Genomic DNA, 25,926 nt, shown 5'->3' on the forward strand with positions numbered 1-25,926 from the left:
TGTTTATTACAATTTGAAGTTTAGAAAATATTTTGAAAAGTGAGTGATGTCTCTCATTTATTTTGTAATACTATAAGAGGCAGATACTTTTAGCGCGTTGTTCTAACCGCTACTATTAATGTTGACTGTACCTACCTACTTACTTATTGCCGATGCTATACCGTAATAATAAAACGAACTCTACTCGATTACATCTTCAGTTCGTTCGAAATAGCCGTAATATTAAGTAATACCGTTCTAATTGACGTAAATGATTTAAATAATTTCGATATTGAATATTGATGAAGTAATTTTTATTAACATTTTAATATTCAATCGTTTAATTAATTTTTTACCTCACAGCTCACAGGAATTTGGTCATTACGATGAGAAAGTTAATTATCTATCAACAATTCAGTGATAAGAAAAGATTAAATTTATAATCACTTTTAAATTTTAATTAACCCTTATTTGAACGCAATATTTCAGAAGTTCGCTTATCTTTTCATAATTAGAAATAGGTCATTTTAACAATTTGTAAATTATAATAGGTATCGAACAAATTTAGCGTAATAGTTATAAAGTATGGAAAAGTATCTAAATCTATACATCAGAATCCCGCCTTTAACCAACATCTGCTGTCTCCCTTTTTGTTTTTCCTGTTTTGGTTCATAAACTTACTGTAGTTTTCTGTTAAATACATGTTACATTCCTAATAAATTAATAGGTATATGTTTGGTAAATCTACAGTGTTTATTTTTGATATAACCTCAAACTTAAACTAGACGTAGGTTTGAGTGCTATAAAACAATTCTGAAAGATTTTTTTAGTTTAGTCTTCACTAGCAGAGCATAATTATTTTTTGCATTTTTTTCGAGCGGCAATGTATTTCTTACATCATGATCACTTATGACAGTTGTAACGTCGCATCATTAATGACACGTTTTGAGTTAAAACAAAGTAGACAATGCTTGCTGAATTATTTTGTATGAAAAAATTAAAGACGTCAATTTTATATAAAACCTATGAAAGTGTGATACTTAAAGCCTAAACTAACTGCCCTTTGATTATATGGTCGTATTGAAAATACGCGTTTTATACATAAGCATAATAAGTCAATTTAGTCGGGTAACTACAAAAACTCACTAGGCATTAAAGTCAACCTTATTATGGTACTTATATGGCGTACTATGGCTATGAACTTGTGTTGGTAATTAAAAAGAAGGAAGAAATAGTTATTTACGATACAAGTGCAGAAAATAGGAAATTCGCAACGAGTGGTGATAAATTAAAACACGACCGAAGGGAATGTCTTAAATCGACACGAGTTGCATATGTCGAAGCTTTAAAGAGCCATATGTACTGTAAAACGTTGTACGATACACGTGTGAATAGGTAATTCGCAACTCGTGTCGATTTAAAACACTCCCTTGCTCGTGTTTTAATTTGTCACCACTCGTTGCGAATTTCCTATATTCTGCACTTGTATCGTAAATAACTATTTCACCACACCAAGCTGATAAAGGCTCTCTTGACTATTCAAAAACGGATGCCAAAGTTGCATTTTATCCACCCATTAAGTGCGTTTTAGAAAAGGCCCTCTTGATTGTTCAAAAACTGATGAGAAACTTGCATTTTATCCACATGTGTGGCAAAGTAATCATGTTTCCTTTTGTTGGTTGAAACCCTCGCAAAGTTCAAGATTCTACTTTTCGAATTACACATTTATTAGATTATTACACATTTCATAAACATTATTCATGTCAATTGCTAAATAAATAAATAAGTAAATAAATGAACTGGGTTATCGAAGGTTGTTGTCTTATTACGAGAGGACAACCTTACATAGGTTTGGTACATTGTCAATGATCAAGATCAAGATTTATCATCTCCAAAGCCCATAATATTTTTTATACTCAATCTCATTTTTGATACTGTAAGTATTTCCTCGCTTGTATTAACATAACACTACAATAACCAATTCGTAATGTCCAGACTATAGTGACATTTTCATTTGTTTACCGGCCAGCTCTGACTTTTAATTTGGAAATGTTTCTTAGCGAAATAGTTTTATTTTACGAACGGTTTTTTTTTCAGCAGTTTATTATTTACATTATTAACATTTCGCTCTTAACTATGTATATTTTGGGCATTTTTGTCATTATCATTTAATATTCAACACTTAACTGTTATTTAAGTAAACCGCCATAATGGCACTGACTGACAACCTATCATTAATATTATTGCCAGTGTAAGAAATTAGTTCCAATGAAATTCTGCATTATCGCTATCTTATGTAACTGTGAATTTTCTTCCTTATTCTAACAAACTTATCTAAAAATAGCCATGTTCATTTTCCAGCAAAATGTTTATTCAATCTGCAACATTACGACCTAGGTGGACTTGTTTGTGATTTTATGGTCGAATAAAATAGGTACGAAACGAGATACGGAGCTCAATTAGTTGTCGAACGTCTTGTAAGTATCAAATATCATTTGGAATCAGTCTGGTAAAAATAATATACTTATGTTAAAATAACATACCTTGTAACATGATTTAATTTTAGTACTTAGCAAACAACATGACAGCCTTTTTGTTACTGGATATTAATTTTAATAAGAACATTAAATTTAATAACAATTAATATACCTCTAGAGATGAAATGGTAGAGCCAGCAGATGACCGAACGAGAAGCTCTTATGGAACTTCCAGTAGGAGTAGCAGAGAAAGCGCTATGATTGTTTGTCCTTGTCACAGTCTCATTATTTTATGCCCCATCGTAAATTTTAGTATGGCTTATGGTGGGCAACAAATAACCCGACCAAACTACGTAGGTTGTTTTTGGTATGTTGTCAGGAATGTTAAAACGTGTTTTTAATTTGGCGCATTGCATATGTTCCATCCCTCACGGGCGCAAGCGTGTAGCACATCTAGTTGATCCTACCATCTATGCTTTTCTTGAATGTACAGTCAGCATCAAAAGTAGCGGATGAAACAATGCGCCAAAAGTATCTGATATTCCTTATAACTTTTCCAAATGAAGATAATTTTCTAAAATTCGCGTTCAAAAATATATCTTTTACAGTCTTAGTTTTTCTATATTAAAGATATCACTTTTTGTTAAGCTGTTACAGAATGGTAGATACTTATGAAGCGATATTTGATCCGCTGCTTTTGATGCTGACTGTACTTATTATATTTTTTTAACTGCACTTTGCACGCTTTATACTTACATTGTTTATTGAACAAGTTTGGCTCATAACAGTCATAACCAAGCGTTTTCTTTCTTGGTGCGAATAGCGTTTATAACAAGATTGTAGATGTAAAGATAAACCCCATTCAAACGTATCAGCTGTTGTTACGACAATACTATCGAATAATCGGGTAAGCCTATTCGATACCGACACGCTGTATCGATTACCACTCCCACTATTTGCATATCGATATATCATACAAATTATACTTGTTTGTTCTATAGATGGGTGATAGAGCATTTTTAAAGTAGGAGGTTCGAAACAGCGCTATATGATATGTTTGAGAATGTTTTAGATAGGTATTGTTTATAGCATCAGCATTACTGAATATATATTGTTTTATTATTCTTAATCTGATAATACTTTTATCTACAAGCGTTGGATTTACTTCTTTTAAATTCCAACGCTAAGAACTTCTCAGACATGTTCGTGATGCGCATCTATAGCGCAGGCACCGTCACAACTGGCAACAACATTCAGAACAACAATTTTAGTTTCCAATTTCAAACCATATGAGTGCAATTTCCAGGTTGCCCTTTTTAGGGTTCCGTAGTCAACTAGGAACCCTTATAGTTTCGCCATGTCCGTCTGTCTGTCTGTCTGTCCGAGGCATTGCTCAGTGGTCGTTAGTGCTAGAAAGCTGAAATTTGGCATGGATATATACATCAATAAAGCTGACAAAGTCGTACAATGAAATCTAAAAAAATATTTTTTAGGGTACCTCCCCTTTACGTAAAGTGGGGGTGATTTTTTTTTTTTTTTGCTTCAGCATTACAGTGGGAGGTATCGTTGGAAAGGTCTTTCAAAACTAATAGGGGTCTTCAACAAACATTTTTTTATCTAATGAATATGTTCGGAGATAACCGCTCCGAAAGAAAAAAAAAATGTGTCCCCCCCTCTAACTTTTGAACCATAGGTCCAAAAAATATGAAAAAAATCGTGGAAGTAGAGCTTAAGAAAGACATTATATGAAAACTATAGCGGACATGATCTGTTTAGCTGTTTTTGAGTTGTTACAAAAAGTTTACCCTTCATAGTAAAAAGACGTAGATCCACAGTTCATCCCTTGGTTAATAATTTACTATACTTTAAGCTCCATTTTAGCTTATTGCGACGGAAAAGTAACTACGGAACCCTACTCTGAACATGGTCCGACATGCTCTTGGCCGGTTTTTTTTTCACATTGAGAAGCAATAACGCATGAGATGTATGTATGACAATGACTAACTGGGCTATCATGTTCAACGCTGCATAAAATTAGAATTAATATCCAATGCTGTAAAAATATATATTATTAAATTTATTAATGGAAGTTGGTTCATAAAACAGTTGCATGCGTAATAAGCAAATGTTTTCCTATCGGTGGCTATTGTCATTGATAACATACTTTACATATAATGGAAAACCGTTTATTTTATACCTTTAAACGAGCAATTCTTGTATATATATATATATATTAGTAGTATAGTAGTAGTAGTATGTAAGGTTTATTGACATTTTTTTTTATTTATTTGCTTTTTTTTCTGTTTGTAACATGTATTTCAATTGTAAATTAATTTATTTGGGTAGTTATGTTTTAAAATGTCGTACGCCGGAAAGGTACATCATAGTTGCTACATGAAAAACACCCTATCACCTGTACTAAATGTATTTTATACCTATGATGACGAAATAATAAATGATTGATTGATTGATTGATTGATATATTTCTGTGATCTCGGAAACGGCCCTAACGATTTCACTGAAATTTGGTATATGGGGGTTTTTGGGGGCATACAATCGATCTAGATTAGTCTTATGTTTGGGAAAACGCGTGTTTTCGAGTTTTCATGCGTTTTTCTTTCGACGCAGAATATGGTCGCTAATTTCGTGTTGCCGGCCACTGTCCGTCTGGTCCAGCGGGTTAAGACGCGAACGGATAGAAACGAGTGTTACGGGTTCGAATCTCGCCCGGTGATTAACTTTTGTTTTTTTTTATATGTTCAAGTTTATATATAATTTTTTAATTTTTATTGTTTTAGACAAGTTTAATTAAGTACAAAAATGTAGTTAAGATTATCACCTATACACCATCATATAATAGGTAGTTATAACGCCCAGGTACTGATAAAATAATGAATAACTTTATTTTAAGACACTTCTCGTTTAGAAAGACTATAAATGATAAGATGTATCAAGTGTCGAAGTGTCCATTGTTATAAGCATAAGTAGAAAATCAAATATCGTTGTGCCTCTAATAAATGTCTTTTCATTAAACATTATTGTGGACTCGGTAATTTATTCGCAAATTTCCTAAATCATCGCATCCCGGGCGATAACCCTAAAAGTAGTTAATGTTGTGTTAATTAATGTATTTATTTTATTTTATTTTATTTATTTATATTATTTTTTTGAAGCGGTGGTGGCCGAGTGGATATGACGTCTGACTTTCAATCCGGAGGTCGCGGGTTCAAATCCTGGCTCGTACCAATGAGTTTTTGGGAACTTATGTACGAAATATCATTTGATATTTACCACTAGCTTTTCGGTGAAGGAAAACATCGTGAGGAAACCTGCATACATCTGCGAAGAAATTCAAAGGTGTATGTGAAGTCCCCAATCCGCATTGGGCTAGCGTGGGGACTATAGCCCGAGCCCTCTTGCACATGAGAGGAGGCCTATGCCCAGCAGTGGGACGTTATAGGCTGAATTATTATATTATTAATTATTATTATATTATTTTATTATTATTCAAATTAGTTACACAGCGTTACAGTATTACTACCAACCAAGGCACTGCAAACTACAATAGTCAATGTTTTTCATCACACTTGCGAAGTAAACATTAAATTTTCAGCGAAATAATTCGTGAGAGTCAGAATGGCGAGTGTGGGTACCTAAATAAAAATAAAAAAAGCTTACCATATTTTTGCATCTAATCCCTACTATTTAGTACATCCATTAAAAAAATGTGTACCTCACGGTTCTTAAAGTTATCACCAAAAAACGGTACACCCGCCATTATTACAGTCAGAATGGCGGGTGTACTTTATTACGCTATGATCCCGCGATTATTGATAAATTCTATAAAAACCAAATTTTTGTACCCTTTTTGTACCTCCATATTCAATTATAATATGAGCAAATTTATTTGTGGTTTCCAAGTTTTACTCTTTTTACATTTTGCTTGCTATTACACTTTTGCATAAGAAAAACGCTACGGTACAATTATTTTGATTACGCCAGGAATTAGTTTTTACCTTTTACGTTTAATATGATCAGTTCAAATAACTCAGAAAATTATGTCTTAAAAAGGCCCAGGCGCCAAAGAATTCCTTCTAAAAGAAACCATGTACTGAAATGTTCGTTTTTCATTGATTGTTGGTGGTTAATCAAATAAAACCCGCAAATTATGCGTGTTTGTCGGCATATTAGTGTGATGAATATACTTCTTTGTGGGATATCGATGATGTCCTTTTTTTACCATATATTTCTACTATGACTACAACTAGTGGCTCCGTGAGCTGAACAACTCGCGATAAGATCGATAAGGTTAAACGTGTTAAAACAACAAAAAATACTTCGTTGAGCCATTTTCACAGCGTACTCACAATGGTTTTAAGTGCCATCATGATGGCACTTAAGTCCTTTATGCCAATTTCCATCATTTTGAACATTTTCCAAAAAACGAGACTGCAGGAAATTTCTATATAGCTACTGAACCTGTTTACAAAATTTCACAAGATTCGGTTGAGAATTGCAACCTGTACAGGAAAACATCCAGACCTACAAAAGCAAATTGCCTGAGTCAAAACGTAGACCTTCGCTAACGCCTCGGTCAATTAAAATATGTACATAAGTTTTACAAAGTAATAATTAAGTTTAACTATTACATGTTTTCTATCGTATTGGTACAACAAAACAACCAATTGTGCCCTTCCATGAGAAAAGGGTCCTTATGCTCATTTCTAGTTGGGGAGATATGAACGTGTTTGTAAAATACTTTAAAATTATTATTATTTTTTCTTTTCTGCATAAAAATAAAATGTAGGACTAGACGTGTCATTCTAGCTTAGTTTTACTCGTATACGTTAAGTATTTCTATGTTAAAATTGTTGTTAAAGTTTAATAAAAAAGGGTCCTTAATCCTTATGCTTATTTGCAAATTACCTTATGCTTCATAATCAGTGATCAGCTATGTACCTATTAATTTCCAACTGGAACATAGTTAAACAGCGTTATAAACTTCTTTAAACCTTTTTTCAAATCATTGGATTTGGGTGACGACGTAACAGCGTGGCTCCGTAGCGTAGTGTAGCGTCGTCACCAGCTTCCACCAAAATTTGATCATACCTTTGGCTCAATATAAAAGTGTGAGCACTACGTATGATAATTATTTAAAAAATTAGATAGGTACCTACATAATGTATCAACAAAATAATAACGTAGAAACCAAATTGGTTTGCATATAAACGGTTGACCTAAAGTCGTAACCGCAGGGTTAGGTCACGTCAAATTGCAACCATCTTGAGTCATACAAAGATCATAACAATTTCACCTCACGCGAACGCTATCGACTCTCGATGATCAAGTTGATGATAGAAACGTTTCGACAAGTTACTGCTTGCTACTGATGTAGCAATTCAGGTACTTAGTACTTGGTAAAAATTAGATGTGTCAGAATTTATTGAAAAATAATATGAAGCTGTTTAGGTACATATTATACTTTTACCCCCTTATTCATAAACGTGTACTAAAGTTACGATGCCGCAAATCATCATTTGTCGCTTTCCATCATACCACTACGTCGGAAAGGGACAAACGATGATCAGCGGCATCGTAACTACACTTTTATGAACAAGGGGGTTAGTGTGTAAATGTTGCTTGCATCTTTATAATAATAACCTGTCTAAGCGTCCTTATAGCAAGCGACAAAGTGGAAGGTTTTTCCCGTTTCGGTCACATTTTTACATTCTAGTAATCATTATCATCATAATTTATTAAGTACATGTACAACCCAATGACGTCAATGATATGTAAATACTTACCAAATTAATAGTCGTTATTATACTCTCAAAGACCTTTGGTTTAAACAGTATCTACAGACACAATTGTTAGGTAATTCTAATGATATAATAAAACTCTTTCTCATAGTTTGACTTTTGAATTAATAAAACAATATTTCTAACTTAACTGTTGTGTTGGGTAACGTAGATAATTTAATGGTGCAAGATGCAACCAAAGAATGCATAAATGGCTTATGAAACTCTGTAGCACTTACTTTATAAAGGGCAAATAATTTAGGCTACATATTATCTGCCGTCCTTCAGTAGGTGTATTTAGGAAGAATAAATTGTTTTATTTCTTATATGCATAGTTACACATGCTACGTACCTACAACCTTTATAAATAGTTTTATTTTTCAAGTCAAAATTTAGAGATAAGTATGGTCCTAATAAGATATTGCCTTCGTCATAAGAGTGACAGAAGACGTAGTTTATTCATAATGGGAAAAAAGTTACAGACGAGAAACCTTCTAAATCAGTTTATTCATTTAAAAACTACTATTCAACAAACGAACATCATATTCTTCATATCACAATGACCATTTAATATCAACGTCTTGAGCTTTAAAGCATTGACAAAAGCGTAATCTATTAAAAAATACCTACATTATTCACAATATTTTCAAAACATTACTGACAAATCACTTGAAATATCGTATATAAATTCAGATAGCCAGAAATATACTGCGTGAGAACGTTTAAAATTGTCTCCATCAATTCTATTTCCAAACCTTTAAATTTGACGCGTCACGCGATCCGTTAGCAATTAACGGGTGTAATAAGTGCTAATGAATGCGGGTAGTTTCAAATTAAAATATTAAGTGACATGTTTAAAAATGCGTGAGAAAACAGAATAATGTTTTTAATACCATTTTAAAAAGTCATTTTCGTTTGTTTCTTAATTTTTATAGTAAAATCCCCGGTAGCTACATAACAAGTTGTTTATATTTTGCTGGATGTTAAACCTTATACTAAAAGCGATTATATTATCTAGTGTTGTAGATGTTTTCCATTAAAGTATTCTTGGAAGTAAAAACTCGGATAATTGCAATTAAAAATTCAACTGAATCTTTACTAAGCAGCACACCTCATCAACTTCTACAATGTGACTTGTTACGCTGTGGTTTTTAAATGCCAAAAGACTGGAACACCTGTTCATGTGTTGATATACGCTCGTTTGGTAGCGTGACATGAATTCCAATTAAAATGGTTGTCACTATGTAAAGGTTGGAGCCAAAGAGGATTAATCCCCCTTGTTAACTAGTAACAGTGGATTAGAGAATCATCGTGTACAGTTCGTCAAACATAACAGCTACATGAGTCTCGTTCGAAAATGAAGAACTCTAGCATATAATTTTATTAATTATATGACTACAAGTATGTTATTATTTAAATAAATAAATATTTTCTGATTACACAGTAAGCTCAAGAGGGCTTGTGTTTTGGTACTCAGACAACGATAAATATAATATACATATAGGTAAATACCTAAATACATAGAAAATACACATGACTCAGAAACAAATATCTGTGCTCATCAAACAAATAAATGCCCTTACCGGGATTCGAACCCAGGACCATCGGCTTCATAGGCATTGCTTCATTTGTCAATTGTCTTTTTTGGACTGTTTTGTTTTTCCTTGCAACTTTTATTTTATTGTTTCTGGTTGGGCCCACTGACATAAATTTACTAGAAAGGCTATCGAGACCAAATTGTGTCCGCCATTTTTGGCGTTTGAAGTCTGTCACTAAGCTAAAGAATAAGCAAAGCTAGCCAGAGACGAAACATGGTTTATTTTCTGCCTACTTACGCACTGTAAAGAACCTAGATAAAATGCATTTATTTTCTTACAAGTGTACTGAAACTGGACATTATAATTTATAAAAATAATGTAAAACTCTTTCTATCTGACTCTCGTACTCGTAGCAATTTTGGTCAAATCGCGCTTATAGCATAATATACTCTTTATATATGTATAAGAAACACTGCAAAAAATTATGAGATAAAGAGTAATATATCATTATGGTATATAATAATATATTCTGCAAACAATAAGGTAGGTAATAATTAGTACCTACGTGTTACATCTGCGAAATATAATCTATGCGCCAAAGAAAATGGCGTACCACCGCGAGTGTTTAAAGTGACGTTGCAAAATAATCTAAATGAGCTTAAAACAAGAGTTTTTTCGCAGTAGATCCTTATTATATTGTTTTTATTATGTTTCTTGATAATATTAGAATACATTTTCATAACGCACAAAGGCTTTTTAAATATTTTTGAAGTGAAAACTTCTTTAGCGGCGCTGTGCACTTTTTGTGATGGGGAAAAAATGTTAAACTGACCGAATTGTATACCTTTGTGCTAAAAAGTTTAAATAAATAAATAAAATCATTTTCTATAGTAGGTATTATAGTGAGGAATATTGTGGTAACCTACCCTAACCTAATAACCAGGGCCCGTAATTTTCATGCCGTTGACGCAAAAATGACGTAATTTAACATACAGGCAGTTACTACAAATTTAGATAACTTACTTATTGATGGGTATCATAATAAATACTTGTTACGTGAATAAAAGCTTGTTACGCTGTTAAAAACCAAAAATATGTATTATTTCATAAATTAATAATCTATTATTTATTTGTGTGACAATAAAATGAAAGTCAGTTAGACGTTTCTATACTGATTGTCACCTAAACCTGACAGTTACCTAAAGAGGTTGACAAATGATTAATTATTACGAAAATCCTAATTGGAATCATACTCTATGTAGCGTGACGTCATTTTTCTGTCAACGGCATGAAAGTTACGGGCTCTGCTAATAACTAACACGTCATATCTTTAATTGAAATTCATGTTTTCTGTATTATGGCAATGACAAGTGAGTAAAACAGTGCCACGAAAGACAATACCTATCTTACCCAATTAGCCAGCCAAGGATTTTCCTCATCATTAGTAAAATTCAATTTCCCTGAGGTTTTGGCAAAAGCTTACCTTTATAAAATGCCTCCTAAATTACAACCTTAATATTCAATTAAAGAACGTGTATATTTCTCTACAGAAGCAACATTATTTATGACCTGCCTGTTGAATTACGTCTATTACATTGTTATTCTCGAAGTATTCAGAGATATTTCTCGAAAACACTTTTTGTGTAAGGACTTTTTAAATTCCTTAAGATGAGGCCGAATGACATCTGTTAAATAAATCCTTTAAATTTAATATCTACTCTTCCGATAGTATTTGCAGCTAGAAAATAGGTTGATTTAGTTTGATATTCCAGTCTAATGTTAATAATATAACTACATAAATATCGTATTCTCGAACACATTATTTTGAGAACAAAACTCATGTTCACGTAAGTACAATCAAAACTTGTTAGCCACTAAATGGAAAATTATTTTTGCCGTCTGAAAATTTAATAAACCAAATCGTGCAGAACAAAAACGATTTCAATTACATTCCAGATGATTTACGAAATCTTGTTTGTGTACTGAAGCGTGAATATAGTATACCGGCTGTTGTAAAATATGTAATCGGAATCGAAGCATTTACGCCTGTGACAAACGGAGGAAAAGACGGAAACAAGGCGTAATTTGAGGAAAATTGGTAAAAAAACGTTAAAAAAATCTTAAAACCACGTTTACGAGTATACGAGTATTTTCAATGATTTCCGAATTGTAGGAGCTGTTTTGTAAATAACATTTGGATACTTTCCAACGATTTACAAGACAAAAAAATATTTGATAAGATTGCAACGATTTAAGGAACTAAAGTGATTTTGTAGATTGCTAACTACAGAGTAATAGGTACAATAAATTCTGTCCATTGACCAAATACCGCAATGTAACGAAATCGTAAGTATAAGGACTTGAACCATGTACATGGGGCTTAATTAGGGTTCCGTACCAAAAAGGTACAAAAGGAACCCTTATGGTGAGACTCTGTCCGTCCGTCTGTCTGTCACATCGCTAAATATCTCGAGAACCACTTAAGCTATCGATTTTAAATTTGGAATAGTTATGAACAACGCTAACCCAAACACATTGAAAGTATTATTTTCTTATTTTATTTTTAATAGTTATGAAAAATGCCCAATATAAAGAGGGGGCAAAATTTCAAAGTCTAGTGACTAGGACAGATGGGGTATCATGAAAGAGCTCTAATTGAACACTCCAAAACCATTTTATATTATTTTTCATAGTGGAAAGAAAAAATGTATGAAGGGAAATGTGAAAAAATACCATTCTCCCACCCCCCTTATCTCCAAAGTTTACCGAAGAAAATTTATGAAGTTTTTACATAACATTATTTAAAATTAAAATTTATGTTAACATTACTAAAAATTTTAAATGAAAAATATAGTTAGATATAGATATCTTTTTTTTACCACAAAAAACATTTCCGAATTCAGTTTGTAATTTAACCCACTTTACGTGTGCTTATTACACTTGAAATTTCTATGAGATTACATTCAATACAACGTACCTTTCAAATAAAAGAACATTTTTTGAAATCGGTTCACATGACAGAGAATTATCCTCGAAAAACCATTACATGCATTACATCGCGCAAATTTATTAGATGGCGCTGTATACAATTATACTTAGTATAGGTATTTCTGACCCTGAAAAGTCTTTTGCCTTTATAATTAACTACACGAGATAATTCAAAGTTTGTACGGAACCCTCGGTGCGCGAGTAAAACGAACTCGCACTTGGCCGGTATTATTTTTATTAAGGTACATTCATACTTTTATCTATATATTACTCTGCTTACAACCAATCTTACCATATCGTGATAAATAAGTCAAATAACGATATATTTTTTAAAAGCTTCAAAGTGTTCCTTAATCCACCCGTCTCGTGGTCTATAAGATTAACTGGCCGTTTTACACACAATGTCAATAACTCAGTATTTGTAGCGCATCATCGCTTCTCCAATTTGTACGGATGACGAACAGAAAAAATGCCAAGTCATGGTATACTAGTTGTTATTAATGATTGATTGATTGAACGATGTGAGGATCAGCGAACTGTTTGGAGTCGTTTACCAGCTGTTCATGTCAAACCTAACTATTTATATTATTAAACGACGGACGCACAGTCAAAGACATATTTACTTTTACGATTTTTAAACGTTGGTGTGAAACACGAGGTTTCGTGAGGCCGCAAATGGAGCTTGCCTATTTCTAGTGTTTTACCACACTCCACCTACAGTAATATTAAGCAAGAAATAAAAAAATCTTAGTAAAGAGTATAATATTTTGTCTCTTAAAAAGCATGTTCTTATTTACACACTCAATTTAACGCTTATACCGAGCTGAGTGATTACCTATTTCTGGTTTTAAATATACAAATTATGGTATATTTGCTTACCTACTTCTCATCTTACCCCTTTCCAAGCTTCACCCTTTCATCCTTTGTTCGTCGTAATCCCGTAAATTGGTGCTCACGTTTGACTAAATTGATGTTCTGAAGCCGTCGGAAAGTCGCAATTTGCTTGATGATGACTTTTATCCTTAATGATAGTTGGCATCAATAACAGTAGGGCTAAGATGGTCGGCTGTTTATCATTTGTCACCATGCCTGTCACGTTCGAACGAGTATGTAAGCGCGAAAGTGACGGGCATAGTAACAGGTGATAAAAATGGAACCATGCTGCCACTGCTGAACTTGCTTAAAAAGTAGGTACGGCAGTGCTCACCTATTAATACAAAAAACTATTTTTAATTAATCAAAATAGGATACCTCATATCAAACCACAAATGTATTAGCATTTTACAGGTTAAATTGCACAAATACAAATTTTAATATGAGTAATTTGTTTACAGAACGACTCTGACGATGACCAATGCGCGCTCAGCGACAAATGGCAGTACGAGAGGAAGTCACGGCGATGGTCGCGAGTCGTCGAGATTACGCCGCAGGCGCAGCGGAGGTTACAGGTGTGTAACATGATCATTACCAGACCCGGACGATGGCGAGCGCTTGCAAATGGTAGTACGAGAGGAAGCCGCGGTGGTGGTCGCAAATCGTCGAGATCACACTGCAGGCGCAGTGTAAGTTACAGGTGTGTAACATGGTCATTATCAGACTCGAACGATGGCCAACGCTCGCAAATGGTAGTACGAGAGGAAGTCACGGTGATGGTCGCGAGTCGTCGAGAACCACCGACGACACAGGCGCAGCCGAGGTTACAGGTGTGTAACATGATCATTATCAAACTCAGACGATGGCCAGCGCTCGCAAATGGTAGTACGAGAGGAAGCCGCGGTGGTGGTCGCGAATCGTCGAGATTGCAGGCGCAGTGGAGGTTACAGGTGAGTAACATCATGAGCATACTCTGGCGATGGCCAACGCTCACAAATAGCAAATACTACGAAAGTAAATCGCATCGATGGTCACTATAGCCTAATCAGTGTTAACCCTGGCCGTGAAGCTGATGTGTGGTGTATCCAGGGTTTTAAATAAGGGCGTATGTTACTGTGATGGTCATATTTGCATAAGAATTATTCGCAAGCAAGTTATTTGACTAAGCATAATTACCAATAGATTAATTTTTAGGATTCCGTACCATACGGAACCCTTATATGATCACACGTGCGTCTATCTATGCGTCTGCCACAGCCAATTAGCTCCAAAAATACTGGACCGATTGAGTTGAAATTGAGTACAAATATGTAATCATATAAAGCATATAGTAGATCAGCTTTTTAATCATGTTAAGTTTTCCAAATTAATCTCAAATTCCTTTGTGCGAGATGAGTTTAATTAATTTTGTACCACTTGTCAACTTGTCAATGAGAATCAAAACTAAAGCGCAGAATACATAATAGTAATAAAGCTATAGCAACTTACACGCCACACACGCATCAAGCGTCCACGCAGAGAAAGACGTGCGGACAGCCACGAAAACCAGCGAATGTCTCAGTATAATCGGTCATAATTTCATGAAAATAGGATAATTATCGCTATAAGCGAAGTCATCTTATCCGACATTGTTACAAAGAATTTTATATGTAAACCAAACTTTGCACAGTAATTAAGTCATAAAAAGCAGTTGGTCAATATAGAGTCATAATAAACGGATTTTACTGTAGGTACGAACATTTTTAGCAATTTTTATAACACGAATTTCGTTCGACCTTAAGTTAAGAGCCTAATGGCGTTATCTATTCATAAACGCGCTTTAATCCCCAGTTACTTATTTATTTATTGAATTAACTAATTGAGCTAAAGTAAAGCTTTAAAAATAAGGAGTAAGTCTACACAGCGATTTATCGTGCTATTTTTTGCTTTCTTTGTCTAAGCTTCACAATAACTTGCATTATCAAGAACACAACGATCCTAGGCACAATCAGTTTGTGATTTATACACGAGGGATGCGTATCCTAATTTATTAATTACATATATAATTATATAGAGGTATACATAATTATGCAGGTAAACTAATGTTATCTGCAAAGTAGAGATTGTGTTTATTATAACAGTATAAACGCAAAATAGCCCACGATATGAGGAGAGCGAGCTCATATACGAGAAAGGTTAAATTTGGGTATAATTATTAAGTTATGCGATACGTTGAAGGGTTAATTACTTTCATAATAGCATAAGGTGGATCGCGGTTTAATTTACATACTGAACGTTTTGCATAATTTTTCGGTATTTGCATAGTATTTTTTTTTATATATAAAAGTAGTTTATGTTAAAATATGGACATGTATATTTTTATACGGATAGTATTTATATTTTTAAAAGTGCATACCTACAAAACAAATAAATCGTAATTATTTACATACGTCGTTGGTATTGGTACACTACATTAAAAAAACCGGACCAGTGCGAGTCGGACTAGCCCACCGAGGGTTCCGTACTTTTTAGTATTTGTTGTTACAGCGGCAACAGAAACACATCATCTGTGAAAATTTAAACTAGCTAGCTATTACGGTTCATGAGATACAGCCTGGTGACAGACGGACGGACGGACGGACGGACAGCGGAGTCTTAGTAATAGGGTCCCGTTTTACCCTTTGGGTACGGAACCCTAAAAAAGGCATATATTTTTGTCAATTCTATTTAAATTAACCTAAGTTAGCAAAGTATTTGTTTAAATACTTTAAATCAGCCAATAGTTGACTAAAGTTTTAAGTCCATTTTTTGTTCATATTTTTGTAACGTATGCATACGTACTACACGTACACATTAATATTGGATAATAAAGTACAAAAAATAAATGTACTAATAGTTAGGTACGTTTCACCTATAGCGTTACCACGACTGCCTTAGCAGTGTCAAACTGACATATTCGCTAACGTCTACGTAAGTTACTTTCTATACATTTCGCTCACACTAATATGCCAGTGCGAGCGAGATGCATAGAAAGTAATATACGCTCAGGCGCTAGCCTACATCGCTAGCATCGCATTCGCTAGAATATGTCAGCGTCCAACTGGTGGTAGCCGTACTAGCCCAAAACTAAGAAAACTGGACAGCATCGCCAACAAACCCAGTAGTAGTACAATTTGACAATCCTTTACTACAAAACTTCGTTAAATAAGTTAGTCTAAAAAATTACTAGTAGAATGCGAACCTGACACTATCACTCAGAGTAGCATTGTTTTTAAGGAAAGCCCCCATATAAAAGTGAAAAATTGTCTACAGGTGATAGCTGCAAGAGCGATAGCAGAACGAGAAGCTAGAGAAGCGAGAGGGGAAGAGGAAGACGACGAGGACGACACCCTTCCCACCATTAGAGTGGGACTGGTCGATGCTGATGGGCACTACACTGATGTTGAACCTGACTTGTAAGTACAATGTGATTTAAAAAGGGTTTTAAACGACGGCAGTGATCGAAGTTATAGAAGCGAATATATTGATCGATTAGCAACAAAGTTGACTGGCTCCCGGCGGCACGTCACGTCGGCGGCGGCCCCACAGTTTCTAAACATAATATCATGACATAACAAGAAATAAGTATCTAATTGTTCTTTTTGCATGCTTGGTTACAAAACCCTCCAAAATAAAATTCACCAAAAGGTCTACACTCTTCAGAAGCCTTTTAAAAATAAATAGCCCTTAGGCCACTTTCTAGTTAACCAAAATCAATCTCCGATCATATAACAATCAATACTCGAACAAAGAAATTAACGAGGCCCTATCTCCACATCAGAACTCGTGGTTGCTTTTATAAGCTCATATAACTAATGAAAGCTGAAATCAAAAATAAACTTTAAGTTGAATAGGGTTTGATCGACTTTTGATTTTGACAACTGAATAAGATGTAAGTTTTTAATATGATTTGATATGTTAATGAGCGAGTAACAGTACACGAAGGCTCACACCAATAATTGGCCCTTGATTGCGCAACGATTGAAATGTTAAATACAAAGGGAACGTAATAGATATGTAGATGGTGTACTCTGATGTCTCTGATCTTTGAACGTGAAACTTTTTAATGTAAAATACAAAACTAATTATGTAGTAGTAGTAGTAATCGAACGAGCGAGGGAAGCGAAATTTTTACATTTAACTTGAAACACACGGCTGGCTAAGGGTACTTCCCGGCATTTCATTGTTTTTTGATTGAACTATCAATCAGATAATAGTTTGTTACGCAATAACTTTAGTAAATTTGCTCTAATTTAAATGATATTAGATAAACGTGTTGTTCAGAGCAATATACTTTTTAAGTTCTAACATGAGCTGGCTCGATCCAGGGGTTATCAGAGCTAGAAGAGCCTAGAAGGCCCAGAAGCTATTTGTGCGGGGTCTTCCTATACTGGTATATCCTTTGCAAAAAACTGTTGTCTAGTCAATTGCGAAGACTACGCGGGAAACTGGGCGTTTTAGGAGACATATAAGATATTAGTAGGAATCATTGTTTTGATTAAGGCGCGGTGTATATTTTACTATATGCGCTATTTTTAAATCGATATTTACAGGCTTGTACAAGGATTTCATCGATTATTTTCTAGTATGTATAACTTCAGTCTTTGAACTAGCCGTATGCTTGTCAGAAACACGATGGCTCATCTTTTTCTCGATAGATTTTTGCTTTGAAAATATGCTTAAAACTGTATTTATTTCGATATTTTAGAAGTACTATGATGAATATCATATGAAATTTACTTCATTCAATAGCTTTTAAGTAACTCTAACATTTTGCTTGTCAGTTTATCGATGCGTTAAATTTTTCATTCATAATTATGAATTCAACATTTTGTCTACTAAACTTTACCCCGCGCGGCAATACCGTCAGTACGCCAGTACGCCCGTGACCACTGTCAGCGTCGGACCTGTGCTAGTTTAGCGGACGTTACATAAAATGGATAATCACACTATAAATACACAAATATGTTATACACACAATGTTTTCATCACTCTTACGAAGAAAAAACTAATTTTTAAGCTAATTGATTCTTAAATACGGTGACATTTCAGACATCCATCCGTCATATTATCTTTTTTGACAAGTTTTACACACGCATCTGTCCGGCATACAGCCACGATTAACCACATGATGAAATGGTGCCTTGCACCCGAGTTAAACACTCTACTTTTCATTTTTAATACGAGGAAGGTAAAATACATGTACATTTTAAAAAACATTGCTAAGTATAAAATTCAGTAGTATTTATTTCGTGAGGGGTACCTACTTTTAATTATCAATTTAGGTAAAATAATATTTTAAATGGCTATTACAGTAATAATCAAATTGAATACCTATTTTTAAACGTAAACAAATAAAATTAATCCGCTTGTTTAATTTATATAAGTCATTATATTGGAACAGCTTCATTTTTAACACATACAGGATGCAGGAGATATACTGGATTTAAATATGTGGGATTTAAATAGTGCTTAGTGAAAGGTACCATTTCACGTTTTTGTGGAAGTGCTCAAATGGCTAATAGTTTATGTTATAAGTGTTGAATTTGTTTGGTATTTCTGGTTTATTAACTTTCATATGGTATACACTTAAGACTTTATTTACAACATTTATCAACTATTTTATTTTGTAAGGTGAGCAGGAGTGATATTTACCCTTCAAATTCCATTCAAAATTTTGCAAGTACTCGGTTCGGAAGTTCGTATATATTTGTACCTCTCGCCAATATTTTTATTTCACTGGTTAATTATTCTGTAAATTCAAGAATGTCACTAAATTCCATTTTTGATAATGTTAAACATAAAGTCCTTTGTAAAAGTTTGGTATAATACTTTTATACCATGCTATTTCTGTTTTGTATGAAATGAAATGTGGTGACATTTTATTTCTTTTTTCAAGTATAAATTTCGATGACACTCTGCCGTCAATTTCAGGTCTCGTTACCTTCTTCTTTAAAACCTTGGACCTTGTTATGTCTTTGTGATATGCTTTTACTATTTTTCCTGCCAATACAAAATATAAGTGGAAAAATCGATCGAAAGTTTCGCAAAATATATTTTCTTCATTTTTGCATTAGGGTGCTTATGTGTAATATGTATATATTAAAATAGTTTATTTTGAAATGAATCACTAGTCAAGGCCTATAGTATATCCCTTCAAGTGGCAGAAGCCAAAACGTAAAAAGTAGTCACGTGGCGGGGCCCCGTCGGGTGTTCAGCGCGGCTTTAGAGAATATTACAAATTCAACTATTTAAGCTTATCTATGTATAAAAGTATATATTGAAGCATATATCGTTAAAATAAGCACTAAATACGCTATTCGAATAGAACAATTAAATTATTGTCTTCTTCTTCTTGGTCCCTCAATGCTGACGAGGATCGTGACATCATGTCCTTCTGTTGAAGTTGTCCTTGTTGTTGTTAAATTATTGTAATGTTTATGCATTTCGCCACATGCAGTAGTCTACGTAGGGCTTAAAATTCAAAGGTTAAGTCATAAAAAGTGTCCGTGAGGAAACGGTTTTTTTTTTACCACATATTCCTGAGGTCATAAGAATAATTTTATGTACAAGTTTAAGTCAATTCCGCAAAAAAAAATGTTTTTTTTTTTTTTACTTTTTGTATGTCTTTAAACATATTAAGTTCATGTTCTTGGAAAATTTATGGATTAATATAAACTGGTACATTTTTTTTTCGTAAAAATTAGTCTATTCAAATGGTACCTTGTGACTTTGATATCTGTCAAGAAGGTAGTCTAGACTAGGTCCCAAAGTGGCGACTGGCGACATAGCCATCAAAAAGGCGTTATGCACTAAAACACAACGAACAATATTTTTTTTTAATTGGTATTAACTCTGAAACTAGGCGAATTAAAAAAGTTTATATGACATTTTTGCCTCTAAATACGATCCGGAATATACTGTTAAAATCTTTCCGTTTCCTCGAGGGTACCGTGTATTTACAAAATAACCTCTTTAAAAATCAAGACAGAACTCGACCTAGACGTTCGATCCCGGATAAACGGTCCTTAGCAACCAAGCGTTAACAAGCGTGTGTATGTATGTTTTCCTTGTCTAACTTGCTAGCTACTTTTGGGCGCTAGAAGAGCGTAAATATACTTCAAAGCCTTTAATTTTGCCACTAAATATGGCAACACCTCACTAACCACCCTCTGTTGGCCGACAGCTTTCTGGCTATCGCATCGACCCGTGAGTGGTGTGCCACCACTTGAAGGGATAAATAACATAGTTGACGATAAAATAATTTTGTTCATCGGAAAGTTTTGTATGTTAATTAACTTTACGGAACAGGTCTTAACTGTACTTCTTTCCAAAGGAAAATAATACTCATTGAGACAATTCTAACAACCTCAAACGCAATTTGGTTGCGATATTTTGACACAGAGTTCCTATGGCCACCTCCTCTCTCATGCATCTGATCAGCTCGATGGTACCATAATATTTCATTGTCACCCTACTTACATATGTATGCAGATTTTCAACTTCATCTGAAACCTCAGTGGGTCAAATATACTTGTAATATTTGATTACAGACAGAGTAGACAGACAACAGACTGATTCTTTATTAGACATTAATTAAAGTCAGTCAATTATACTCATTACTATATAACTTCGAAGTAGTAGTAGTAGTATAAGTGCATTTTTGCCATTAAAAGCTTTAAATAATAAATAATAATAGCAGTTTTCTCGACTTTTGTATTTAAAATTTATAATCGTCTTCATTGTCGTCAATTCAAAAAATAATATAGAAATAGTCGTTACAGTTAGAGTCATGGTTCTTTTTTGAGAAGATAGCATAATTTATCTACTTTTTGGAGCTACATATGCTTGTGCATACCTTATGCTTATGTTTTCAGTTATCTCAATACCAGCAAAAACATGCTACCTTTTTACGTTCACTTCCACAAATTACTTAGCTTTGCTAGTATTCTTCCTTTTTTCACTACTTGCCCGAAATTGACTTCTATTGCATTTTTAAGGTCAACTAAGTTTTGAATAGGTATCTATATATGATTTAAAGCAGACAGTTGTAACTTTTGTCTGAATTAGTAAGTAATATTATTTCGACACAAAACGATTTGGTATCATTTTACTAGATTCTCAATTTGCCGCGGTATACTCTAGTATTATATATAATTTTTAATTTCATTAAGTTTAAATCATAATCAATATAAATTTCCGGAAAAGATCCCAGAACTAACAAACCAGAATACGGATGGCGTCAGAATAAGGACGTAGGCTTGCTGCGAGCGCGGCGCGCGGGGCGCCCGCCTGCCTGCTTTACCACTTCGTCTGCTTCACCCCCTCAAAAACCTAAAATCTGTCTATAAGAGCGCCTTAAGTTGGGAATCGAGACCAGACACGATACCCGTGCGGAAGGACTTTTCGGGAGTCAATAATGGTCAAATTTTAGCCCACTTCTTTTTTTTCCTTTTTTAGGGTTCCGTACCCAAAAGGTAAAACAGGACACTATTATTAAGACTCCGCTGTCTGTCAGTCCGTCCGTCTGTCACCAGGCTGTATCTCATGAACCGTATCGAAAAAAGTACGGAACCCTCGGTGGGCGAGTCCGACTCGCACTTGTCCGGTTTTTTCATTGTAATTCATTGGTCTGATGATGATGATGATGACAAAAATTGATACCTAGAGTTAGACCAAGCAAAGTTAGCAACGAATTTGATAGCCCAGACTGTGCAAGTGCTATCTTCTATGTAATTATGACGTTTAAATAACAGTTGCACAGCCTGTGTTATCAAAATCGCTGCCAACTTAGCTTGGTCTAAATCTAACTTATAATCTGAAAGGCCGCTTAATATGAATCTGTAGTCAAAATTGGAACATACGGCTGCCATCTTGAATTTCTTCACTTTTGCTCTAATCATGATGAGAATTGGTATCTAAGGAATCTGAGGATCCGAAAGGTACCTTAATATGAATTTGTAATCAAAATTGTAAAAATGGCAGCCTTCTTGAATTTCCATATTTTTCATTCAATCGCCTCGAATATTAAATCGATGCCTATGAATCTACTCTACATAGTTTTTGGTGAACCGTGAATTCTCATATAAAAATCTAAAAGTTTAATAAAATACAAGTATCCAATCCAATACATATAACATTTGATTGCTTAATAGACGTCAAGTATGCATTAAGCAGACATTTGTTACAAATATCCCAAAAATTAAACGACTTAACTCCCTGTCAGATTTAATCCCAAAATACCCATTCAACAAAACAAATACGAGTATCTAAACTTCAACGGCGCCTCTGTGAAGCAAACCTCTTTGGTTCCGCCATATTTTTATCGCCAACCTAACTTCCCTTATACACTATAAAGTTCTAGCTGGTCCGATTCTTGAATTTGGAGCGCTCGATTTTATCACTCGAAAATCTGTGTTAAACGGCGAAATGCTATTTTTGAAACACGAGCTATAGAAATTTGGAATCTAGTGGACCTAGTGTTATTCACAACTCGTTTTCAATTTTATTAGTACAATTGAAACGCCTAGTAGTTGAAATAGTATTAAAGGGAACCACATGAAATCTCGCGCTCGAAATTCAGAAATCTGCCCCTGATCTACATTTCATTCCCAAAAGAATTTTTACGAGTATTGATGTGGGGTTTTCTTTCACCTGGTGGGTCCACACTCCACAACATTATGTGGCGCCCGTCACTTTAATGCTACCACGTTTTGTAACACGGACTCTTGACATGGCTAAATGGCTCGCTCTGTCAATTCTAATGGACTAGTCTGTTAAGTGTCCGACTCTATTTGTTTGTTTGCATCGATCATCACGACATTATTTCCGTTGATGCATTTTAGATAAGAGTAATCAATAGGCATGGTCACTATATTATAACTTAAATGGTTGCCCACGGCGATGACTGACGCACTTTGGTAAGAGAGATCTTGAATCAAGCTTCTGTTGTTTAAATGAGTATTTACGTATTCACTCAAAATAATGAATCTTTTAGTTACTATGTGCACGTATTGAGGTTGCTTTATGGATTAAACATTAGATTCGCTTTTGGTTAAAATGTTAAATTATAAACCTTTGACTAAACTCTGAATAAAAACTGATTCTTAATAAAAATAATCGAATGTAACCTCACTTTAAAAAATAACAAAATGCGACTAAATAGAAGCATGTTGACACTTATTTAATTAAACGAATTTTAGCAGCAATATGAAATTCGTGCAACAGTATCGGTCAAAAAAAACAATGATCCAATGATAATTGGTAGCACAAAAGAAGTCGCGATGCTTCTTCCCGCGGCACGGAAATTTAATTAATTGGAGATTTGAAGAACGTGTGAATAACCGTTACGTTGTTTTGTTTCTTTAATTAAACTGCACTTTCAAGAGGCTATTAAGATATTATTAATCTTGTGATAAGAGGTTTCCGCTCTAGATGTAGGTCTATGTAGGTTATTGGGATTGACGCAACTAAGGTTCGCGTAGATCGTCAGTGCGAGCGACTTCAAAATTGTTCTACAAAAGAAATCATACAAAGGAAAAAAGCCTATAACGGGAAGTTTTCCATAAACGCAATCAACATATTATAATAAATGTCTTCTGAGTTTACTTCTACTTCTAATGTCTCGCGAGTCGCAACTCTCGCGTAGAATCTCGCGCCTTATTTATCTGACCGCTTACTATGACTTACGTTGTCGCGCGCGACTCCATATTAGAAGTCGCGCTGGAGTCGCAAGTCGTTAAGCTTATCATACACCCGTTATTTATCATAAACCCTACTGTATGTATGTATGTGCATTATATCACATGTACTTTCGCTATAATCCACCGCTCTCAGTGGCGCCATACATTGACTAACAGCCTATCATTATTACTTATGCTTTGGCAATCCGAAATGGAAACGTGATAGGTGAAGGGCTATGTACCCGAATTGTAAGTAGAACAATCGTTGGACTTAATTATAGTCATTGTGTGGCCCTTTAAAAGGGTACATTGAAGTGCATAAATGTTGAAAGGTACCTGTAATAAGGTACCTAATTGAATTTATCTTATTAGTAGTAGTAAACTTTCTTAGGTAGGCATTTTCTAAAAAAATATCTAATACTCGAATTTACAGGCCGTAAAAATATTTCTGATTATTTAAGTAAATATAATAAAAGTTAAATAGAAATCTCCTTGTTCTAATATTTATGTTATTTCACAGTTAATAAATTTCTATTACCTAATCTACTTGTATAAACCATTTTTAATTCAAGCACTAATTGACCTAAACGTGGCGGCAGTTTTACCTTTTGTTTCCAATACCTAAGTTTCCAATACCTAAGTTTTTGTTTCCAATACTTAATTCTGACAAAGTAACGTTATTTCAATTTGCCATTGTAATTGGTATTTATAATTCCGTCGTATTTCCTTACTGTACCTATATACAGCGTAGTTATTGGTGGTGGCTTTGATTTGGCAGCGTTTGAACAGGCTTGTTGGTTTTACATTAATAATAACCGCAGCTACAAAGGCCCCAGGCCAATTTTGTGCGGATGATTTGTGATTACAAATATTACAATTAGCTCTCAATTGAATCTAATCTTAGTCATTGACAGCCTGACTAATTACATAAACTTAGACTTTGTGTTTACCAACAACTTTATCATGGATTCTTAAAATGAGACCTTAAAAAGGATCCCGACGAAAGCCTAATTTGCTTAATCCTTATTGCCGAACTTTTGTATCTTAGCCTATTTTTCCTCATCCTGTATATAATTAGGGTGGGTTAATAAGAATAATGTTTCGTATAGGACTTATGGGACTCGTAAAAGAGCCCTTGAGGCCTACTTACAATTAATTTACTTACATTTTTTTTTAATTTTGAATTTGTATTTTATACACGGACAAACACTGCAGTAAAAAGTTCGCTATATAATAAACAATAAAACTCATATACAACCTTGATCTACTGAAGTACTAATATTGCAATTTTGCTCTGCGCTTATTTATATCTACGGCATCCGACGCGCTATGTGATTCACAAATGTGTCTCTGCTCGCGTCTCTGTTCTACTATAGTTACAACTTTACCCCGAAATTAGTAAAAGAATCCCAGAGGATGACCACTTCTTCATGTTACACTTTTGTAACATGTCCCAAGTTTCCTGCCTGGATATTATTAGCATTGTACAAAATATTTTCTACAATGTCAATATCCAGAGAGGAAAATGGATGGATGGATATATTTGTATGTCGAAGGGGTCGACTTTCTTCTT

General features: G+C 34.2%; 1 protein-coding gene across 3 annotated transcripts in view; it reads left to right on the top strand.

The window, feature by feature from the left end:
* Window positions 1-25,926, top strand: part of LOC133534403 (rho GTPase-activating protein 7) — a 345,027-nt gene that overhangs the window by 300,786 nt on the left and 18,315 nt on the right. For all 3 annotated transcript variants that reach the window (XM_061873497.1, XM_061873495.1, XM_061873496.1), the window contains exons 4-5: window positions 14,115-14,228; window positions 16,945-17,087. In XM_061873497.1, the coding sequence (XP_061729481.1) occupies window positions 14,115-14,228; window positions 16,945-17,087 (257 nt within the window). The remainder of the gene's footprint in view (window positions 1-14,114; window positions 14,229-16,944; window positions 17,088-25,926) is intronic.

Source organism: Cydia pomonella, chromosome 2 (genome assembly GCF_033807575.1).
Source record: "Cydia pomonella isolate Wapato2018A chromosome 2, ilCydPomo1, whole genome shotgun sequence".
Classification (NCBI taxonomy): Eukaryota; Metazoa; Arthropoda; class Insecta; order Lepidoptera; family Tortricidae; genus Cydia; species Cydia pomonella.